This window comes from Mixophyes fleayi, chromosome 4 (genome assembly GCF_038048845.1).
Source record: "Mixophyes fleayi isolate aMixFle1 chromosome 4, aMixFle1.hap1, whole genome shotgun sequence".
In the NCBI taxonomy this organism is placed as follows: Eukaryota; Metazoa; Chordata; class Amphibia; order Anura; family Limnodynastidae; genus Mixophyes; species Mixophyes fleayi.
Genome location: NC_134405.1, coordinates 206,074,532 through 206,098,201, shown reverse-complemented (window position 1 = coordinate 206,098,201; position 23,670 = coordinate 206,074,532). Strand labels below are relative to the sequence as shown.

Sequence of the window (23,670 nt, the reverse complement as noted above, 5' to 3'; positions counted from 1 at the left end):
TTTTATATGTAGGATTAAAAAAAAAAAAAAAGCAACCTTATATGTTATTATCCTGAAAAGTATAACAGTTTGTCATTTGCGTCGCCAGTAATTTAATCAGGCTTTTTTTTTTCAACCTCCTGCCTACGTGTATTTTCAGGCTGCACCCAGCTACATTGGATACAGTGGCCTGGGATTGGAAGTTACTCTCGGAGGTGATTGAGAAGAAGGTATTAGCTGGTGGTGGGGAATGATGGCGTTTGTGTATTAGCACACATAGATCAAGGTAAAATATTTGGGGTTCAGCCAGCACGGATTTATGGTAGGTTAAACAAATATTCTTTAATGTGGAGGATATCATTAGAAAGTTAGCCATTTGCTACTATAAATCTATTGTGAGGACTTATAAGTGTGTAACAAGCTGTCTGCACAAAAATAAAATAGGAACTGGATATCCGAAAAGGACAGATTGGTTAGTCTATCCCAACTGCTATGTAGTTGTCTTCAATGAAGACATTGGTATTAATATTTCATCATCATCACAATCACCATTTATTTATATAGCGACACTGATTCCGCAGCGCTGTACAGAGAACTCGTTCACATCAGTCCCTGCCCCATTGGAGCTTAGTCTAAATTCCCTAACACACACACACACACAGAGAGACTAAGGTTTTTTTGTTTTTGTTTTTATAGCAGCCAATTAACCTACTAGTATGTTTTTGGAGTGTGGGAGAAAACCGGAGCACCCGGAGGAAACCCATGCAAACACAGGGAGAACATACAAACTCCACACAGATAAGGCCATGGTTGGGAATTGAACTCATGACCCCAGCACTGTGAGGCAGAAGTGCTAACCACTTAGCCACCATGCTGCCCCGTATTATTTTCTATTTTAGCATTGCTGTTAGTACAGCACTGTGGCATCTCATAAATAAACAATGATTAAAAGTATTTGTAAAAGAGTTATGTAGTGTAGTACACTGTATGAGATGCTTTCTTACGAAGGAGCTAGGTAAATTAGGTTAGTGTGAATAACTATGGAAAAGTGAGGCTTATAAATGCACTCTCTAGAAGGGACAGTGTTGAATCATGATAGAAAAGGGTATCCTTGTAAATAGGCATGACTATAGCATGCAATCTCTTCTGTAGCAATCAGTATATTATGTTTATTGTATTGTAAATAGGCAGTCTGCCTTTTTATGAGCCGTTATCTTTAACATTACAAAGCAAGTAAGCGTGCAGATAAAAGTGCCTACATATTTTAATATGAAGCAACGTACAGTAGGGAAAACAGGGCATACAAGGCAGACAAAATAAATGCAGACATGAAAACAAAGGGTATGAAAGACGCTGTCATTGGAGCACTTACATTCTAAGTGGAAGAGGGTGCAACTGAAACAAAAGGATCAAATATGGCTGACTGGAGATTGGGACAGTGCTTTTTGGAGGGATAAGGAATGTTTATTGCTAATTGAAATAGTAATGTTTAAACAGAGTAATTGCCAAATGTGTTCATTTGACTGATGAGCAAACGTCTTAGAAATAGAGATGCAGCCAATGACATAAATATAGATTATGGAATTTCGGGAGTAGGTTATTAAAGGAATTAGAGAAAAATAGTAGTCTTCATGTAGACATTAGTGACTGTGGGTATGATTGGCTTGTTCTTGCTGGTTGAAATTTGAGTGACTGGCCGCTTGGTTTTGCAATATGAGAAAGGGTGCCGACCTTTAAGAGGTAAAAGGAAACTTTTTTTTTATATATATAACCAAGGACTGTTATACAGGTAATATGTTTATTCACCATGCCCATTTACAAGGATACCTCTTTCTATCATGATTCAAAACTGTCCCTTCTAGAGAGTGCATTTATAAGCCTCAAACACTTTTAAATAAATATATAAATGGAGGGGGTCCATAGTCGTCTTGGAAAAGGAGTTTCATTGAACCTGGTTAGGTGTATTCATAAAACTAGATATAGATAGATAATAAAATATTTAGGTGCATGCAACTTTAGTAATATTGTGACAAACCTAGATTGCTTTAAAGTCTTTTTAGCATAGTGATCTGGAGTATAGAAATAACTGAATCTAAGTGTTTCTAGAGTCCTAAGGCACCTGTACAAATCTAGTGCTTCCTGCATAGGAATTAAATACTCAAGTGAAACCATTTTAATCACTTTATTCCTTGTATCTGTCTAGTATTTTAATATTTGTCTAGCAATAGATATTTTAAAGAATACTTAGTTGTTGTGTTTTGTGGAAAGAGCACACTTCTTGTGAAACACACACAAACAACTTCTTGCTTTTTACTTGGTTTTAATGTCAGGATGGTAAAGTATTTGACACCATAAAGGTTTCATACAGTTTCTTGTGACTTTAAACACTAAATAGACCAGCTATCTAGCCACCGGCCAGCTTTTGTAGCATTGGGCACTCTGAACAGTGAACCACAGGTTTTTATACCTGACACTCCTCCCACAGCCCTAGTTTCATGTGCAGGTGACACTTGCCTTACCTTTACAAAGGAGTTCTCATCAGCTGTTCTGTTTGCTTCAGAAACACCCTGCTGTGCAAAAAGTCACTTCCAAACAATGTAAGTTAAATTGGACTTTATACTATTATTTTGTCACCCACATGTCCTCCCTGCAGGCCTTCTCTGCAGATTGCCAGCTAAATTCCTCCCTTTGTTGGTTTTTAATATAAAATGTTCAGTCATGCATCACTGTAGGACATCTATAGTTGTGGCTTTTTTTTCTTCTTGGAAACTGTTAACGAGCATACTTGTGGTAGCACCTCCCTAGGATTGATTGTGTTCCAGGAAAACAAGGTGGTGGTTTGACTTCTGCATTGGGAAATTGTGAATGAACAATTAAAGTTATCCAGTGTTTTGTACTTTCTAAATGTAATGAGTGTCTAATCTAGCAAATCCTTTTTTTCTCCCCCATCTTCAAGGAAAGCCAGACTTGCATCCTATTCCTTCAGTATGTGGTACAAACCCTTGATGATGATTTCCAGCTATCCTTACAACGACGGTCTCTGCAGAGATGTCTATGTAAAACTATACTATCCTGTGGTAGTAGTTTCAGTAATGTTAAGTAAGTGTATCTGAACGTATGCAGAAGACTTTTGGTACATTTGCGTCTTTTAAATATGCAGTTTCCTGAGTAATTTTACCCATTAACCTGTGCATATAAATAAATAGTTAAGAAATTAACTTGACTCTATTCAGGGGCAGATTCAATTCCCCGCGTTGCTCTTAATCTCTATAGCACACTCCATTTAATATTTCTTGTACTCTTGCAGTGGTTGACTTGGATGTGTGACAAGTAAACCACACAGCAGCTAAGCTGTATGCTGCAGGTGTCCATCAATGAGCCCAGCAGAGCTGTGGTCACCCTCCTTGATAATCGGTCCCTTTCATGTCTATTTGTTCATATCTCCAAGATATCATCAACACTCTTGAAGTGGCCCATTTAGCAACACATCTAAGAAAAAAAATTGGGCATGTTTCATTCAGATAACTTTCCGATATTTATTATATATAATTTTTTTGGTTTTTTTTTGTACATGCCTTCTTAACTGTCATGATATTTGAAAAGCTTCTCCCTGAATACAATAGTGTCCATACAGAGAGTATTGGAGTTGTTTTATGAAATGGCAACAAAAATGTTTGATATAAATGCATGGCAGAAAAGAACAGCAGATGGCAAAACCTAATGTTTATGTATTTATAAACAGTTGCTGTTTGATATGTGTATGCCAATACAGTTAAGTATAAAGATGTTTTTTTTTAAAGTATTTTCTTAGGATTTAATTTCTGTTACAGAAATATAATTGACTGGCTGTTAGAGTTTGTGAAACTCTCTTCTGAAATTAGCTTTGGCAAAGAACTGGATTCATTTTCTGGATGTGATGGGCAAAGGTAAGCGGTTGCTTTAACTGTGGTCTATGTTTTATCAATTGGAAAGAGACTAAAAGGCTGACTTCTTATTTCCTGTGAACAGGATAGTTTTCCTTCTACAATGTATGCTCTCCATAGCAGTGGAAGTGGATAACTTACCGACAACAAACTCAAACCGGATAGCAGACTTCATATTTCCCTATATGATTGTCCTAGAAACGCGGCAACAGAGGTAACTTTACTATATGCCGTATATGCAAATGGTAAGACCGTTAGATGACGACATGCAACAGGAGGAACAATTAATTGGATTCACTGTATTTGTATGCTGTTTATAATTGTAATGTACACTTAAATGTCATCTCATGCCCTTGGAAACTCACTATACAAACCTTTAGCAATGCCAGGGCATAACACTCTAGCTGCAGTAGTTAATCTGCTGACTGCCATCAGGTAAACCAATATTTGATGGAGGTCTGATATAGAATGCCCCCAGCCTCTTCAGGCCAAAATATTTATTTGTACAGCCACATCAGCATTGGACTGTCTGACAGTTGTTTTTTAATCTAGACAAGAATCTGCTACATATCTCTAGTATTTAACAAGAAAGTTTAGTAAAGACATGGGGGCTGATTTAGTTCTCGACAATCTCCTGCAGATTTTGCCTCATCGCATAGGTGTGTAGAGAAAAATCTGCGTCATTGGGTACCATAGTATCCGGAAATGTGCACGGTCATGTTCATCCGCATATCTACGAGAATTGCATCGCCCTCCAATAATGGCAAAGAAAAATATCCTACCAGTGTCCAATAGTTATGTACAGATGGATCCCGTGAAATTTAAGACAAGAACTCGGGCTACAGTTTAAGGAAATGGCAATGACACAAACTGCAATAAGACATCAAAGTATATGTCTGTATGAACTGGCCCTGTGTGTATGTATATAGAAGCTGCATGGAGATATAGACTTCCAGTCTTTGTAAGTTTAAGTTGTGATACTGTAAATGCTGCTGAAGTTACTGGCATGGGGGTTTTAACAGTACTTGTGCACACATGGAAATGTACTATGTCACAATATTCCGCTAATTGGTCATGTATATAGAATGGTATTTTCTCCTTTAGCTGTTAGCAGTGCTGAGCAATTGAAGGGCAATGGCTTCCACAATATGAAAATATTTGAAGTGTTTGTGTATATAATCTTTTTAAATTGTGGTATGGTGCAAGGATTTATACCCACATGTTGGAATTGCAAAAAAAAAATGCCTTTTTGCCGTAGGTTAACTTAAATACATTCAATTTAATGGAATTTAATTTGATATTATGGTTAGTACTTTGTTAGTGTTCTACTTTATTGCTTCCAGCTCCTAGTAAATATTTACATATCTCAGAATACAGAAGTATTATTTTGTAAAAATGTATTTTTATTTTTTTATGAAAAATGCTTAAATTGTTTTTCTTTAGGGATCTGTTCCTCAGCAGCACTGAAAACCTTCTTCTTCGGGCAAAGATCCTAGAGTTGATCTTCCACCATAGTTGCAAGACTCCTCCACCCCCAGACTGCTCCCTTTCTTTAGAGAAAATACTGTTCTTCATTGATAATTTCACACTGCTCCTGGAAAACCAGGTGAGCAAGAATGAATTGGTTGGAATGGTCACAATTATCCTGCTAGAAATCCATTTAGGATTATATACTACTGACTAAATTTTATAGAAGCAATCAATGTCTCAATCGTCTTCCTATGTTTAAAGAGTTTCTGATACTACTGGAGGAAAGGAGTTTTTCCTACATTAAAAATGTGTGTGTGTGTGTGTGTGTGTGTGTGTGTGTGCTCAGTACATGGGTGAGAAAATCCTCAGCAATGAAGGGGTTCATATAAAAGTTCTCGGAATACTGTGCGACAACTGAAGATATATCTACATTATATCTTCATGTAGATATTTTAGTTGGGCGCATTATACAATAGGTTGTCTTTTATATCCATAGTTTTATTTTCTTTTCAATTGTTCACTACTTCTCTGAATTTTTATACACTTGTAGTCCATTATAGCTGCTGCCATGATTCTCCTACTTGGCATCTTGGCCATTGTACAGTCAAGTTCTGTTGATGCCAAACCAATTATCAAAATTACTTGCCCAGTTTAGTAGTTCTAATTTATGTAATCTACCCACCCAATCACTAGAAACATCTTTATATAATGCTTTTAGCACAAGTGAGTAAGCATATTGCACCAGAAACACTAGTGTAATTTGTGTATTCTGTGTGCTATGTTTTTATCAGTAAATCTTTCATAACAATTCCACTTGGGTCAAAAACAGGATAATTCATGACTGCATCTTAAATCCTTGAAGTGTTGTGTTTAATCCAGTAGCTGGATGAAGACATATAATTCCGTATATAAAACTGTATTTTCACAGCAGGAAGTTTAATTCATTATTATCTTTTCTTCTGTGAGAAACTTCAAGGAATTTAGTGTGTCAGTCTTGTACTTCTGTATTAAGTAAAATGTAAAACTGCATTTATTTATCGCAAAGTCACTGCAGTGGCCAAAATGTGCAACCCAAGCACTGAAATTTTTAATTACATGTATAGAAAAGTTAATTCCCACCCACACAGATAATCCCAAACATATTTCTGCCTGATAAACACACAGCAGATATATAGATTCAAAGATATAAAACTTCCTTATGCTTTTTTTAAAAGCAATTCAGCGCAGAGTGCCTTCGGAGTGGTTGTGGGAGCACCCTGCGGGGATGTAATATTGCAGATTTTGTAGCACACCCCATAAGTTGACATGAAAATCTGCAATGTTGGGTACCCAAGTACCTAAAAATGTGCACAGCTGAACATCACGGTGATCTGCCAGACATCCTGCTGAATTGAATCTGCCCCAATAAAAGTTGTGATACAGTACTTCACATAAAGCACGTGGTTTATTCTAACTTGTTTGTAGTTTATTTGCTATCTTGTCAAAGTATAGTAGATTAATGGCCATAAATAAAGCTTGGCCCTTTCAGTAAATTTAACATATGTAATTTTAGTCTGTACCACAAGTGTGGGCAAATTAAAAGGCTCTTCATAACAGGTTTCTTTTTAACACTTCCTGCATTAATGAGAATGCTTGTTCATTTTCCACAGGGACCCGAGTGGCAAAGATGGGAGGAGATGCTGCAATACCTCACACTACTGTTTCTCTGTTTACAAAATATTATTACAGGTACATGACTTTCTATTGTCTTCTGTTTTCTTGTACCCCTTTCCTCTGTGTTACTTTTTATCCTATAAATCACAAGAACCTTTCACACTTCACTGGCCACTACTTTTCAAGAGCACACTCATATATGTTTAAGAACATAATTGGCTGCTGACAAAATGGACGTGTATGTTTGTTAGAGAATTTAGACTGAAAATGGGTCTGGTACTGATGTGAATTATTACATAGGACAGCTACTGAGAGCACCAAATATGGCTGCCGTACCTTCTGCAGAATATGCAAAGTGCATTAAGTCCTATTGGAAAAAAAGTGCTATATAAAACTGGATTATATAGAGGAGGTGGACATAAAATGGAAATCGCAATTAGGGGGGAAAAAAACATTAATATGGGGTATGTACATTGACATCAAATCTAGCAATGTGCCCACTATTACAGAACCACCACAACACTTCACTGTTGGAAACAAGCACTCAAGGCTGTGGCATTCTTTAGGTTGGCATCAGACATGCACTAATCATTTTGTTGAGAACATGATGGCTGATTTATTTAATCTTTCAGCTTTCCTCCACTGCTGTTCTCCATTGTCTTGGCTCTTTCACTACTGAATTCACAAACATGCACTGCCATGCGTTATGAGTGGCTTGTAGACTGCAACCAAACTGATGTCCTATTCTGTGGAGGTCTTTTCCAAAACTGGCTGCTCATGCCATTGTGCCATAAGTTGAACTTTGTAGTTTCTTGTTTAGCTTTGCTAATTGAATTAATGCCCGCCCGGATATCCGTACTTCTATCCACTGATTGCATTAAAAAAAAAATTCTCTTTTGAATTCCATGGTGACATCACCTTAGATAGCATTGCTTAGGAAACATTAGTAGTTAGTGCATTTTTGGCAGTGAGCAAGACAGTACAAACAGGTATCCCTCTAGTCTCCTCACAGTCATGCTAGCATTATGTATAGGCACTTGAACCTGACCATGCTAGGATGTTATTGTAATTTATACATGAGCCACTCCTATGTAAAAAGCCCTTCCATTCGATATGCTTTGCAAGAGAAATTTGATAAATACACTACATAATTAAACTTTAGAAACGTGCTGAAGGGGGAAAAAGTACAGAAAGGCATATTGATAACAAAGTTCTGCTAAGTTTTCAGTATGAAATATGGGGAAAGTGTTTACATAAGTTTACCTTAAGTATAGAAAACCTAGAGTCTCACAGCAGCAGATGTTATCTAAACCACAGCCTGTCACATACTCATAAACCCATTTCTTTGGTAACCAAGCAAGAGGGTCTGTGTTTTATGAACTCTTACATTGTTCAACCTTGCTGTGCAGTTGTTGAAGATAGTCTTGTTGCCATCTATGCACAGGGTGCAGTTTTTAAATAAGTAGGCTTTAATATTAATTAACTTAAACAATGCAATAGAGGCGTTTGCATTAAATTGTAGTAATAACAAATGCAATTTGCTGTGCATTTTCACATACTAGGAGTAATTAAGAACTTTTAATTGACTCCAATATTTAAACTTTCTTGTTGTTTGCCCTAAAATATTGCAAAGGGTAGTTTGTGGTTTGTAAAAGTGTAGACTTGCAAAGTTGCTTTATGTGCAAGTGTGCCTACTTGTCTGGACCCTGTAAATGGTCTTTCTATATATGCCTTTCTTATTTAAATCTCTTTGCCTGTTGGTAACAAAGTTTTGGACTCGTGCATCTAACACACAATCTAAAAGAAATGCCCCTGATACAGGGGGTTTATTAAACTAGTGCAATGTCAAGCTCTACACCTCGCTGCAATGCATAGTGAAATGCTGCTGCTATTTACTATGCCTGTGCTACTCAGGGAACCCTGGCAAACAACCTGTTGCACAAAGTGCTTGAAGTCTCCACCGGCGGCCTAATGCTGCCTGAACTGCGCATGTGCGGCTAAAGTTTGCGCATGCGTATAGGATTTCACCCGGCGGGGGATCATGCAAAGCCATTCTGACTTCAATGGACCCATTAGACAAAGGTAACGACATCTCGCATGCTGAGATGTTAGTATGCAGCAAAAAGAAATGGGGAATATAATCTAAAAAAAAATTTTTTTATTGTTGCATTAAATCTTTGTACATTGATTTTATTTCCACGTCGAAATGTTTACATTTGCAGCACTGTCACTACAAAAATGTACATGTACATGTGCTGTAGTATTACATCAATGTTTCCCACGGAAAGACATGGATACAAACTCCACACAGATAAGGCAATGTTTGGTAATTGAACTCATGACCCCAGTGCTGTAAGGCAGAAGTGCTAACCATGTAGCCACCGTGCTGTAAGAATGAAATGTCCAGAGGACTGTCCATGAGACCCAAGGTAGAGCTGAAAATTGCGGGTCAGTTTGAAAAGTGGAGATGTTACCTATAGCAACCAGTCAGAGTCTTATTTAGTACATTCTACAAAATGATAGCTACAATTTTATTGGTTGCTATAGGCAACATCTCTACTTTTCAAACCCATCTGAAAACTCGCAACTTGATTAATTTACCCTTTAGAGTTCAATGGATGGATCTTGGCCCAAAGTATCCAATTCATACCAAGTTAGATCTGGCTTTTTGGTAGTGATGAATGGTATGAATAAAACAGTCCTGTATCTCAAAAACATTTTTGTTTGGTTAGAACCAATCCATTCTAAAGATCTGGAATAATTTATCATGAAACCTTTTAATGTACCTATACCTCTAGAATGTATTTTCTTTCCACTGGCATGATGGCTAATATTATTTTTCTTCCACAGCAGTGATTACAATGCGTTGGTCCTGTTTCTAGTTGTAGTTAGAAACCGGATAATAGAAATGCCCACAGGTAGTATGAGGTGCAGTTCCTCCTCTTCCCCTGTGTCTTTCCTGACTCAATCTGAGTTTAGAGCAGACAGGTAGTAGGAAGGTAAGCTTCTACATGCAGAAAACAACCATCTTCCATGATGCCGGAGTCACACCTCTGGTGATACAAGCCAAGAATAAGAGCTGGCTAGCCAGGGTTCGATAGTTGCTATCTTCAATAGCAAACGCATTAAATCTTATTTAAATTTGAAAATGGCGCAGGTATCTTGCACGTAACACATCCTGGGTTTAAGGTTGCCAGTATAGAGTAGAGATGCTCAGGCTCAGTTCCTCGGAAACCGGACACACCCGAATTTAGGGGATCCGAGTCGGCTTGCAGTACTGTTGCGCGCCCTCGGAATCAAAAACGAGGCAAAACGTCATTGTGATGTAGTCGGATCTCGCGAGTTTTGGATTCCTTTTTAAACTCCCAACATCATGGAGGGTGGGCGGACCCCCATTTTTCTTTTCTGCCACTGTTGTGTGCCAATGTGTCCTAGATGTGGTAGTAACTTCCGAGTGTTTGTGTCATTGCTCTGTCGCTTAGCATCCAGCCAGGTCGCTGCAGTCTTAGTCCGAAAGTGTATGAAAATAATAATGTGACCTGTGAGGTGGCCAAAATTGACTGAAAATAACTTGAAATTAGTGTTATTGAGGTTAACAATAATGTAGGATCAAGAAAAGAGCAAAATTATGTGATTTTTGCATATTAGGTTTTTTTCTAAAAAAACAACAAACACAAAGGTGGTCTTGCCAAAATCAAAACACAAAGCTAATTTAGATCCAAAAACAAAACCACTTCACTGGGGTCAGTGAGCATCTTTAGTATGGAGGATCAGGCACAGATGACTTCAGAATGTTAAGTATAAGCGTTCGCTGTTCCATAGAAATCACCACTGCCCACAGCAAATAGAGTACTGGACATTGGCTGTTTGGGGTTGGACTCCGTCCTGCAGGCAAAGAGTTTCCAGCCTAAGTAAGCTCCTAAATTAGTCGTACTTGTTTTCTGGATTATAGTTGGCTAGCTATTTAGTTAAAACTCTTCCATGTTGGGTCACTGTGAAAGGGAAGAAAGTCAATAAAGCCCAGGAGCATTGGGTCTGTGGAGACTGGCAAACCATCACCTACTGATTGTGAAGGTGTTTTGTGCAGCATGGAATTCCTAGTCCACTGAGCAATTTAAGGAGCGGACAGCCTGGATGATAGCATTTGTAGAGATTCTGCTAAGACACATATATAAATTCATGGGGATAAATGAATCTTCAACATCCGCTGCAGTTTAGAAGTCCTCCTTTGAGGATCGTAGTAAAATAATTTTTTTCTTGTGCAGAAGGTAGTGAAAAATAAAAGTGATAAAGAATAGAATTAAGTAGTCTTCTATTTTTTGGTTAGACTAAAACACATTTAACTCTTCAGTGAATTGGAGTTCAGTTGCAAAAGTGGTCGTAGTAATAGCTAGTTTATCAACCAAGGACCACTATTCCTTTTGAAGATGGTGGACCGGTGAGAGATTCTATGCATGAGAAGATGGAAAGTTGTTTTAAAAAAAGGTGTATATCCTTTGGAACGAACAGAGGTAATTAGGGGTTATTATGGCTTCAGGGACTATTAGATAGGTTTTGTAGATAATACTAATTCCACATAAATGTTCTGAAAATGTGGGCAGTCTGGAATGCAATTCAGGCCTTTCATGCCAAAGAGTCTCAAAGTATTCCCAGACAACAGGACTGAGGTCTCCTACCAAGGACAGGACCCATGATGGCAGATGTAACAAGTCATGTTGTGGGCAGAGAGAAATCTGCAAGCACTCTTGGCACTTCAAGTGTGAGGCAGACAGAATGTCATAGCTGAAAACAAGTTCATTCAGGACAGTGGACTTGGCAACAGGAATATTTCATGATGCAATAAAATGTCAGCCTCTCTCAATAGACAAAATGGAAACAAATTCAGACCACCAAAGTGGACAGATTTTTCTCTTGCCACAAAGTTCCAGGAATAGAGGGGATAGATCCTCTGGCAATTCCATGGATCTTTTCAATTGGAGTATGTCTTCCCTCTGCTTCTTCTCATTGATTTCACCCTAAAAAATATTTTAAACAATTAAAAGTAAAGGTCATAGCACTCCTTCCATTCTAGCACAATGGCCATGGTTTGCGGTAACTTGGGAGATGCTTCAGGAGCAAGCATGACCTCTAACTCTTCGGGCAGACTTCCTACACCAAGGCCAAATTTATAAGGACTATATTCGATGGCATGCAGCTTGAGCGGTCACTGCTCAGTAATATCAGAGAAGGTGATTGGCACATTTCTACAGGCAAGGAAAAAAATATCTTTGATCCATTGTAAAATTTGGAGAAAGTCCATTATGTGGTAAGAAATATAGATCTAGCTTTGGCTACTATTGTGCATAGTCTTGATTTTCATGAGGATGGCCTTGGCAAAGGTCTCATTTGGCGCATAAGTGCATCCACATAAACTGGGCCACATTCCAGATAAAGTTTACCATATATTTTAAGTGAACTTATATTTTTTGGGGATTCTACTTTTTTTTTTTTTTTTTTTTTCTCTATACTAAAGGGTGGGAATTTCCTTTTTCTCCCAATTTGACAGCACCCATTTACATTCACATGGGACAGTGCAGATAACCTCTCTAACTGTTAAGGTTCAACAGTTCATGAAATCAATTCATTTTTTAGGGTTGACATAGTGCGGTGGATGGCTTCACATTCCACTGTTGGTGGTCAATAGAAGTCATTCCCAACCTGATCCCAATTTTATTTTAGGGATTTTCCTCCCTGCTTTACCAAACTTCTCAATTCTGGGTGAGAGGCCTGCAAGAAGTCTTGTAGCGTTGGTGATTAAATCCCACAAATTCAGGGGTGTAATAAAGTGGTGTGCAAACTTTTGGATGCAGTTTGCCTTATGTTGCTGGAAGGTTTTAGCCACATGCTGCAGTCCTTTGATTGTCAGACTGTCCTCAAAATGAGTACTCAACTGGTGTTGGAGAGGACATTTTTAGTTATGCTACAGGCAAAGTGTCCCATTTCCTTGACATGCAGGATCCACCAGGGCCAATACTTTATCAACCACCAGAAAAAGCCACTACACAGCTTTTGTGGATTTAGGGTTTTAGGTATGGGGTTGAAAGGTGTGTCTTGGGGGTAAAAAGAGACAGTGCTGGTCAGACAATAAGTCCCCATTAGGCACTAGACTCTTGTTAGATTCCTGCATGAGCTAGGAATATTATGCTCCAGGGCCCTCAGTCAGATAACACCTCAGCATCCATGCCGCAGGCATTTCAAGCAAGAAGCCTGTGAAGTATCCATAGCAGAAGTTTCACACATGTTGGTTTAATTGACAGACAGCGGGTCACTCCAATAGAGTGACTAATATTTCCAAGGACCCTCAATAACCTCTACCTGACACCAAAATTACAGGTAAGGGCTCCATAGAGCATTCAACACCGCACTAGCAGGATTTGGGACACTAAGGCTCCTTTTTTCAGATAATTGACCCCAGTGGCGTATTTAATGTGAGTGACATTGGCTCACTGCATGTCTGCTCTCAAACACCTTCCCACTGCAGGCTGGAGTTCAGGTGAGGGGCCACTGAGGAGGGTTGTCTGGCAGGCACTGTGACTCTGAGCCATAAGGCTATTTATATGTTTTGTGATGGTTTGCAGCATTGTTATCCTGGTTATTACGATTTAACAATCTGTGGAAGCCAGTCGGGTTATTAGGCTGCACACATTGTGACAAGGTGTTGTGCTCAGACAGGACCAAGAGCTTTCATACAGGTCTCTAAGTAATAGAGCTGGAAGTAGTAGTTGTATTGAGAGATGAGCAGGCTCGGATTTCGCTAATCCGAGCCCACCCGAACAGTGCGGATCCGACGGGATCCGAGCACTGTTCAGGAACTTCCGGCCGCCAAATGCATCCAAAACGAGGCTATGACATCCAAGTCTCGCGTCGGATCTTGCGAGACTCTGATCTCATAAATGCCCCGCTCGCGGCCGCCATCTCCATTCTCCCTGTGGTTACTGAAGAGGGAGGTTGATGTGCTCTTTCCTGCTGATAACTTTACAAAAGTGGTGCTTTGTCCTGCTGAGTGAATTAGTAGTTTGTCCAGTGCTCTGTCCTGCTGATTTATTTAGTTTAGTGGTGCTTTGTCCTGCGGAGTGCAGTAGTACTTTTCCTAGTGCTCTGTCCTGCAGATTCCAGTGGTGCTTTTGTCCTGTTTTTGTTTCTGATAAGTCAATATCAATTTGTTAATTAGCCAAAAACCTTTTAAAAAAATCTCCAAAAAAATAATTGAAAAAAGTATAAAAAATATTATAGAGCAATATATTCTTGCAGTCCCAAAATAGAGGACCTGCCATTTCTATTACTACGGTCATTGTTTGTGTAGTTCCAAAAAATAGGAACTGCCAGTTCTATTACTACGTTCATTCTTTAAGCAGTTCCAGAGAATAGGTACTGCAATCAATATTACATTTAATACATTCAATTTTTAAGCAGTTCCAAAGTGTGTGTGGTTTAGGGGTACACTCATTAGTGCTGCATATAATGGAGTACAAAAATTTGGAGGATAAAGTAGGGAAAGAGAAAGGCCTACTTCCTCCTAATGCTGAAGCTGCTGCCACTAGTCATGACATAGATGATGAAATGCCATCAAGGTTGTCTGCCAAGGCCGATGCCCAATCTCCTAGTAGAGGGCATGTAAAATCCAAAGTTCCCAAAAATTAGCAAAAAAAGCAAATTAAAATCATCTGAGGAGAAACGTAAACCGGCCAATATGCCATTTACGACACGGAGTGGCAAGGAACGGCTTAGGCCCTGGCCCGTGTTCATGACTAGTGGTTCAGCTTCACCCATGGATCTAAGCACTTCTCCTTCCCCCCCCCCCCCTCTAACAAATTTAAGAGACTTAAGCTGTCATCAACAACTAGTCCAAGAACAGCGAGTCCAAGGGTTTTTGTGGTTGCGAAGCCTGACCTTCCTATCACTGTAGGGGAAGAGGCGGCTCCTTCAACCATTTGCAGCACGCCCTCTGCATATGCTGGAAGGATCGCCCACAGTCCAGTTACAGATTTGGCTAATGAAGGTGTGAATGTTGTACACCGGGAGGAGGATATTGATGTAGCTGGCGCTGAGGAGGAACTTGACGAGGAGGATGCTGATGTGGTTATCATAAATGAGCCACCAGGGGGGGAAACAGTTGTTGTCCATGGGATGAAAAAGCCCATCGTCATGCCTGGTCAGAAGACCAAAAAATCCACCTCTTCTGTCTGGAGTTATTTTTATCCGAATCCGGACAACAAATGTATGGCCATATGTAGCTTATGTAAAGCTCAAATAAGCAGGGGTAAGGATCTTGGCCACCTAGGAACATCCTCACTTATACGTCACCTGAAGAACCTTCATAATTCAGTGTTTAGTTCAGGACCTGTGGCTAGGACCGTCAGCAGTCCAGGGACACCTAAATCCCTTGGTCCTGTTGGATACATACCACCAACACCCTCCTCGTCAACTTCCTCCACAATCTCCATCAGATTTAGTCCTGCAGGCCATGTCACCAGCCAGACTGAGTCCTCTTCAATACGGGATTCATCCGAGGAATCCTGCAGCGGTACGCCTACTACTGCCACTGCTGCTGTTGCTGCTGGTAGTCGGTCATCTTCCCAGAGGGGAAGTCGTAAGACCGCTACGTCTTTCACTAAACAATTGACCGTCCAACAGTCATTTGCCATGACCACCAAGTACGACACTAGTCATCCTATGGCAAAGAGGATAACTGCGTCAATAACAGCTATGTTGGTGTTAGACGTGCGTCCGGTGTCCGCCATCAGTGGAGTGGGATTTAGACGGTTGATGGAGGTATTGTGTCCTCGGTACCAAATCCCGTCGAGATTCCACTTCACTAGGCAGGCGATACCAAAGATGTACAGAGAAGTAAGAACAAGTGTCCTCAGTGCTCTGAAAAATGCGGTTGTACCCACTGTCCACTTAACCACGGACATGTGGACAAGTGGTCACTGTCCACTTAACCACGGACATGTGGACAAGTGGTTCAGGGCAAACGAAGGACTTTATGACTGTGACAGCCCACTGGGTAGATGCATCGCCTTCCGCAGCAACAGCAGCAGCTGCATCAGTAGCAGCATCTCCACAACGGCTGCTCGTGCCAAGGCAGGCAACGTTGTGTATCACAGGTTTTAGTAAGAGGCACAACGCTGACTACCTCTTAGAAAAACTGAGGGAAATAATCTCTGAGTGGCTTACCCCACTTAGACTCTCCTGGGGATTTGTGATGTCGGACAACGCCAGTAACATTGTGCGGGCATTACATATGGGCAATTTCCAGCACGTCCCATGTTTTGCCCATACCGTTAATTTGGTGGTGCAGCATTACCTGAAGAGTGACAGGGGTGTGCAGGAGATGCTTGCGGTGGCCCGCAAAATTGCTGGACGCTTTCGACATTCTACCAGTGCCTACAGCAGACTCTAGCAACATCAAAAAAGGCTGAACCTGCCCTGCCATCACCTCAAACAAGAGGTTGTGACGCGCTGGAACTCCACCCTCTATATGCTGCAGAGGATGGAGGAGCAGCAAAAGGCCATTCAAACCTACACAGCCACCTACTACATAGGAAAAGGAGTGGGGATGCGCCTGAGTCAAGCGCAGTGGAGACTGATTTCCGTGTTGTGCAAGGTTCTCCAGCCGTTTGAACTTGCCACACGAGAAGTCAGTTCCGACACTGCCAGCTTGAGTCAGGTGATTCCCCTGATCAGACTGTTGCAGAAGCAGCTGGAGAAAGTGAGGGAGGAGCTGGTAAACCATTGCGATTCCACCTAGCATGTAGCTCTTGTGGATGAAGCCCTTCGTACGCTTTGCCAGGATCTGAGGGTGGTCACTCTTTTAAAGTCCGAGGAATACATTATGGCCACCGTGCTCGATCCTCGGTTTAAAGCGTATGTTGTGTCTCTGTTTCTGGCGGACACAAGTCTACAGAGGTGCAAAGACCTGTTGGTCAGGAAATTGTCCTCTGAAGAGGACCGTGACATGCCAACAGCTCCACCTTTATTTTCTTCCACACCTAAGGCTGCAAGGAAAAAGCTCAGTTTTCCTAAAAGACCCACTAGCGGGGATGCAGACAACATCTGGTCCGGACTGAAGGACCTGCCAACCATTGCAGACATGTCTACTGTCGCTGCATTGGATGCTGTCACAATAGAAAAAATGGTGGAGGATTATTTTTTTGACACCATCCAAATAGACATGTCAGACAGTCCATATTGTTACTGCCAGGAAAAAAAGGCAGTTTGGAAGCCCCTGTACAAACTGGCTCTATTTTACCTGAGTTGTCCCCCCACAGTGTGTACTCGGAAAGAGTTTTTAGTGCAGCGGGGAACCTGGTCAGTGAGCGGCGAAGGAGGTTGCTTCCGCAGAACGTTGAAAAAATGATGTTCATAAAAATGAATTATCAATTCCTCAATCAAGTACAGCACTGCCCTCCAGATAGTACAGAGGGACCTGTGGTTGTGGAGTCCAGCGGGGACGAATTGATAATGTGTGAGGATGAGGAAGTACACACTGAAGGGGGAGAGGAATCGGAGGATGAGGATGAGGACGACATCTTGCCTCAGTAGAGCCTGTTTAGTTTGTACAGGGAGAGATGAATAGCTTTTTTGGTGTGGGGGCCCAAACAAACCAATCATTTCAGCCACAGTTTGGTAGACCCTTTCGCTGAAATGATTGGTTTGTTAAAGTGCGCATGTCCTATTTCAACAACATAAGGGTGGGTGGGAGGGCCCAAGGACAATTCCATCTTGCAACACTTTTTTTGGCATTATGTGACCGTCCAACAGTTGTTTGCCATGAGCACAAAGTACGACAGTAGTCATCCTATGGCAAAGCGGATAACTGCGGCCTTAACAGCTATGTTGGTGTTAGAAGTGCGTCCGGTGTCCACCATCAGTGGAGTGGGATTTAGACGGTTGATGGCTTACCCCACTTAGACTCTCCTGGGGATTTGTGGTGTCAGACAACGCCAGTAACATTGTGCGGGCATTACATATGGGCAATTTCCTTTGTGGCTCCATTATCCCAATTAAAAGGATTTTTACCTGTTGGTGTAATGATGTTATAAACCCTACACTTGAAAGCTTGAGCCTTTAAATGAAAAAGTCACTCTTCATTGCCCGAAGATTTGCAACAGGGACAGTTTTTTCTTTCCCAAAGTCAACAAATAACACTTCAACGCTGTCTGTCTTTGACATACTTGATGGGATCTCAATGATGAATGCTCTGTACCATGGTCGTCGAAAACAAGAGGTAGTGACGCGCTCGAACTACACCCTCAGTCTATATGCGGCAGAGGATGTAGGAGCAGCCATATGTGCAGTGGAATTTAGACCAGTTGGAGGAGGTATTGTGGCCCCGGTACCAAATTGGGTACCGGGGCCACTCCACTACGCAGTCCAGATAGATGCGTATCAACTACATTCAGTGTTGAGGGCAAATCCAAAGTTAATGAAAATGACCTGCCCTCATCAAAAACAAGAGGTATTGACGCGCTCGAACTACACCCTGTATATGCTGCAGAGGATGTAGGAGCAGGCAGCTGTGCAGTGGAATTGAGACCATTTGAAGGCGGAGGTATTGTGGCCCCAGTACCAAATTGTGTACCGGGCCCACTCCACTACGCAGTCCAGAAAGCTACCTTGATGCAACGTTTTGGACTAAAAACAATATTGTGAGGTGTGAGGTGTTCAGAATAGACTGGAAATTAGTGGAAATGATTGTTGTTGAATGTTGTTGAGGTTAATAATAGCGTAGGAGTAGAAAAAAACAAAAAAACTGGATTATAGTGCTTTTTATGCTTTTTTTAAATATAAATCAGAACCCAAAACCCGAAATCAGAACTAAAACCTTTCATCAGGTGTTTTGGCAAAACAAATCAGAACCCAAAACCTCAAGCTAATCAGAACACAAAACACTAAAAGTGCCCGGTGCACACCCTTAGTTGTATTTCGACAGCACAGTAGCACTATTCAAATATGGCCATACTTTATGCACTGCCCACCGGAATTCTGCTAGACGTTCTTGGACTCCATCACGTAAACGTTAATCCAGGTCCCTCAGTACAGTAAAGCTAACTTTAAGAACTGGACTTTTCAACCAGTACCATCTGCATGATGTATTATGCCTATATGCTTCCTATTGTTGTTGGATATATGATTGGGCATATTGGTGTGGAATATAAAAAATTGATGTCTGACCTATCCTATTTCCACCTACATTCTTCTTAAGTCACTGTTTTTATTCTGCATGCCAGCTTGAAAGCCAAGGACTTGTTTTTATCTGTTCTTGTTTGCACCCGTAATATATAGTATGTGGAATACAAAAATACCAGATTACTGCAGAAGTAGATGTTTCAGATTATATATTATATATTTTTACAGAATACAAATAGTATTAATGTAATTATGGTGGAGCTGATGTTTGCATATAAATTCTTCTTGGTGGCATTCAGCTGTCTCAACAGTCTGCTTTGTTTAGAATTATCTGTCTAGGTGCTGGCGTCTTTAGTGCATATAATTTTATTTTTTCCCTTTTCACTTTTCTCATGCTACATTAGAGTTATATTATTATACTTGTTTTAAAAAGCAAGCATAGAAGCCTCACTCATCTACAAAGTTGATTTTTATTAATCTGTATTAATATAAATCTCCCTAGGGAATCCAGCTCCATGCTGAGTGGCTTGGGCATGGTTTGGCATTGTGGCAGGGTGACCCTATGCTGTGAATTTCCCTACAATAGTGCCACCAACCCAGGATGGCAAATACCAGTTCTGGTTATAGTAAAATCGGGGGGGGTGCCACACATTTTGTTCCCCTGATTTTGCTAGTACCAGCCTATGCTGGCAGCACTAGGGTTGGTTAAACTGTTGGGGGAGCGGGGTCTTGCTGAAGAAACCAGAATCAATCTTTGAACATTTAATGGGGGGTGAAAAAGGTTAATTGACTCCGGATTGTCTCACATAAGTCTCTGAATCTTACTCTTGCTCAGGTTAGCTGCTCTTAGCAGTAGACACATCGCTCAGTTGCACCTGCGCTTTAGTTTTTCTTTAATCTTTCTCAGTACCATCATCCTCCAAAATGGTAGACCATTGCAAGCACACATGTTTTCTTGCATTTTAGCACATCTTGCTATTAGGTTTGGCCATTGCAACAGCTAGAGCAGATATATGTTCGACAAGGATAGAAAACGTCAGAGCTTGAACTGCAGTGGATTAGCCAAGAGTAAGTAAAACCTAAGAATGTTCCTGCCTAAGCAGTGGCTACAGTCAGCATAAGAGCACATGAATGAAGACATGCAGGGCATCCCACCACGTAAGTGCACTGTGGCACCTAAGTACAATTCTGCATGCTCAGGATCCCTGCAGTATAGCCTTCTTCAATTTAAAAAGAAATGTATGTTTTGTGGCAAAAGACTTTGGAAAAACCTACATATGCCTTACTGTACAAACGCTAATACTTTGTAAGAATAATTGCAAGAGATTGAGGCATATAGTGTAAAGAACATATCCACTATTCCATTCCAAAAGATGAGATTCACACTAGCACACACATCCAAAGGAGAATTGGCAGTTTGTTCTTATGCATAAGACTGGTCTTATATTCAAATGTTTAAACTGTGTAATAAATCATGTTCTCATCTAAATTTATGATTTGTGAAATTAGATCTTGGTGGGTGTCAGAAACATTAAGTGGAGTTTCTTTTTCCAGACCACTTGCGATCCCCAGTTATAGACCGCATTGATGAAATTCTGCAGAGACCAAATTCTCAATTGTTTCTGTCCGAGGAGATCACTGAAGAAGAAGTGAAGCATTGTCTACATAAGTTCCAGGAGCGAGTTTCTGTTGGCGCAGAGTCCCCAGTGCCACTTCAGAGGAGACTTCATATGTTAGAGTGTATGTTGCTAACTGCTGTTAAAAGGAAAACATAGTAAAAAAAAAAAAAAAAAAAAATCTATATATAATCTTGGTTTCTAGTAAGAAGAAGCTTATTGAGTTCCTTTATTTTTCTAGACTTTTATCAGTTGTAAAAAAGAAAAAAAAATATTTATTCTTGTGTCAATATTGACTTCAAATAGGTAAAAAGCTAATGGAGTTCCTTCAATTTTCTAGATTTTTTTTTAAAATTTTTAATCTCATGTCTGGATTAATTCACCATAGGTTTACAGTAATTTACCAATGTTTTATAGTATGTATTGTACAGGCTAATGTGATGTTTTAATAAATTTTGAGCAAAGCGCACCTTTCTCCAAGAAAAAAAATAATATATAAAATAAGTACTGTCCACTATTTATCAGTGAGGCCTTCTGTTAACATAAATGTATGAGGTTGCATGCTTTGATACAGGTCACAAAAATCTGAGGTTACTTGTAATTTACAATATGGTTTATAATTCAGTTTTCTTAGTAAAAACTGAAGCGGGGAAAATACAATTCACAATCCATACATGTTGTTTGCATGCATGTTGTCGCTCTCTCTTTCTCTCAGTCTCCTTGTCAAGGGCAAATACCTGCATGTACCTCATGAGTAAGTTGCAGTGTCTCAACAAGAGTAAAAGTGGACACAGTGTGGGGAGCTGTAGGGCTAGGACTAATTGCTGTTGTGCCTTCACCCACTGTCACATATATGTACCAATTGAACCACTACATTAGTGGGGTGCCTGTGGCAGTGGAGTAGGTCTCCATCTCAAAACTGATTTGGACTTTACCTATAACCTTCAGAGTGGGGGGAAGGACGGCCTTTCATGACTGAGCTATGGCAGTGATTAGGATGTGGTTATAGACGTACCTAGCATGAGTTGGGAAATAGAGCTGGTAGTGTTGAAGATGGGTGATTTCAGGTGAGGGAGAGAGAGATTGGTTGGTGACTTTATTAGCCATGTCGAGGACCTGCGTCCAGAATGGTTGTAGCACTGGAAAGGTCCAGAGAACATGAAGCAGGTCTCCTGCCATGGAGTATTGGTGCCAGCATAACTTTGAAAGGGAAGGCCACATTCTATGGAGTCTGGTGGGGTTGAGATATGGTTGATTAATTACTTTAATGAACATTTTATTTCATTTAAGCATTTGGACATATGATGAGAGTTTTTTTAAAAAAAAAAAATGCTTCCCACTGCTCCTCGGTGAAATCACCTGGAGATCAATTCCTCATTGTAGTTGGCTATTCGTTTTAGGAGATGGTGGCTCGGGTGTAGAGATCCCATGCCAAGAGGTAATACCTGCTTTCCTGCCACCCTTTGTTAGTTTTGCAGTATAGGGAGCTGGGGGAAGATGAAGAGCTACGTTTTTCTTTGAGAGGGAATTAATCCCATGTCTAATTTGTAAATACAAATTCTCTGGAGGGAATATAAAATTGAGTTTGCAGTTGTTTAAATGAGAGCAATCCCTGAGCATCAAAGAATGCACTGAGAGTAGTAATGCCCTTCGCCTTCCACGATGTCAAATTAATATCTTGAAGGAGCTTGGCCAGAGCCACAATAGAGAGATTTTTGATGGGGAGGGTAATGTCAGGGGACGTATCCACCAACCTGTCACACGCCATCAGCGAATCCCTGGTCAACCGAGGTAGAGTTGCTCCAGAGGGTTGCCACTGTCTGGTCACCCAAAGTAAGTCTCCTAAAGGGAAGTAAGGGTTAAGAACTCTTTCCAAATCCACCAAGGGTTTCTTATGTGAAGGAAGGGACCAGTCTTTAAATTGAGCTAGTAAGCAGGCAGCATGATATCTAGTCAGATTTGGGAGAGCCAACCCACCCCTTTGTCTGGGTAGGGATAGTTGGGAACTGGCTATACAAGAGTTTGTTTTTCTAAATATTGGAGCATATACTAGAATGTAATCTGGTAAGAAATGGTTTTGGTAAAGTAAAGTGTAAAGTGTGATAAAGGGACATCAGCTTTGGCAACAGTATAATTTAAAAAAACTGCGAGCCTCCCCATCCAGGAGACTTCGCTGCACATCCTGGACTTCATTAGAGGGAGGAGTTGAAGAATCAGCGTTGAGAAATTTAAATCTAAACTATTATCCTAACTATAAGGAGTAATCTGGTCTTCTAAGAGTAGGGGAAAGCTGTCCCAAGGCTTGTTGTTCTAGATTGGGACATATTAATTAGTAGGGTGTCTTACTTCACAGTGTTTAGCTTGTAATATGAAGCTCCACTATAGGAGTCTACTATTTTTGTACAAGAAGGGCAGTGAACTCTCTGGGCTAGTAACGAAGAGCAGACGGTCATCCGGAAATAAACATAATTTATGTAAGGTTTGTTTTATGGTAACACCAGGGAAGGATTTTGATACTTTTTGCCAGGGGTTCAATTGCTAATATAAAAATTAGTGGAGAAACAGGCTAGCCCTGCCTAGTGCCTTTCGTAATACAAAAATGGTCAGACAGAAAACCATTGCTGAACACTCTTGCAGTTGGATTGTCATAGAGGGCCATAATCACAGTTGTTTGTGAAAGCCAAAACGCAGAAGGACCCATTTCATATAGCCCCAGTGCAACTTATCAAAGGCTTTCTCCGGCTGAAGGGAGAGGATCACCAACTCCAATTGGACCTCCACAATCCCCTCAATAATGTTAGACACGCCTCATGTTATCTGAGGCCTGTCGTCCGCTGACAAAACCCACCTGATCAGGG

At 40.5% G+C, this 23,670-nt stretch overlaps 1 protein-coding gene across 3 annotated transcripts in view; it reads left to right on the top strand.

Annotated features, from left to right (window-relative positions):
• Nucleotides 1–21,279, top strand: part of SIMC1 (SUMO interacting motifs containing 1) — a 44,236-nt gene extending 22,957 nt beyond the window's left edge. For 2 of the 3 annotated variants that reach the window (XM_075209197.1, XM_075209199.1), the window contains exons 4-10: nucleotides 140–209; nucleotides 2,936–3,078; nucleotides 3,810–3,905; nucleotides 3,988–4,116; nucleotides 5,346–5,508; nucleotides 7,022–7,100; nucleotides 20,751–21,279. In XM_075209197.1, the coding sequence (XP_075065298.1) occupies nucleotides 140–209; nucleotides 2,936–3,078; nucleotides 3,810–3,905; nucleotides 3,988–4,116; nucleotides 5,346–5,508; nucleotides 7,022–7,100; nucleotides 20,751–20,971 (901 nt within the window). In that variant the 3' untranslated portion in view covers nucleotides 20,972–21,279. The remainder of the gene's footprint in view (nucleotides 1–139; nucleotides 210–2,935; nucleotides 3,079–3,809; nucleotides 3,906–3,987; nucleotides 4,117–5,345; nucleotides 5,509–7,021; nucleotides 7,101–20,750) is intronic. The other variant, XM_075209198.1, reaches the window with a different exon arrangement.
• The last annotated feature ends 2,391 nt before the right edge of the window (nucleotides 21,280–23,670 follow it).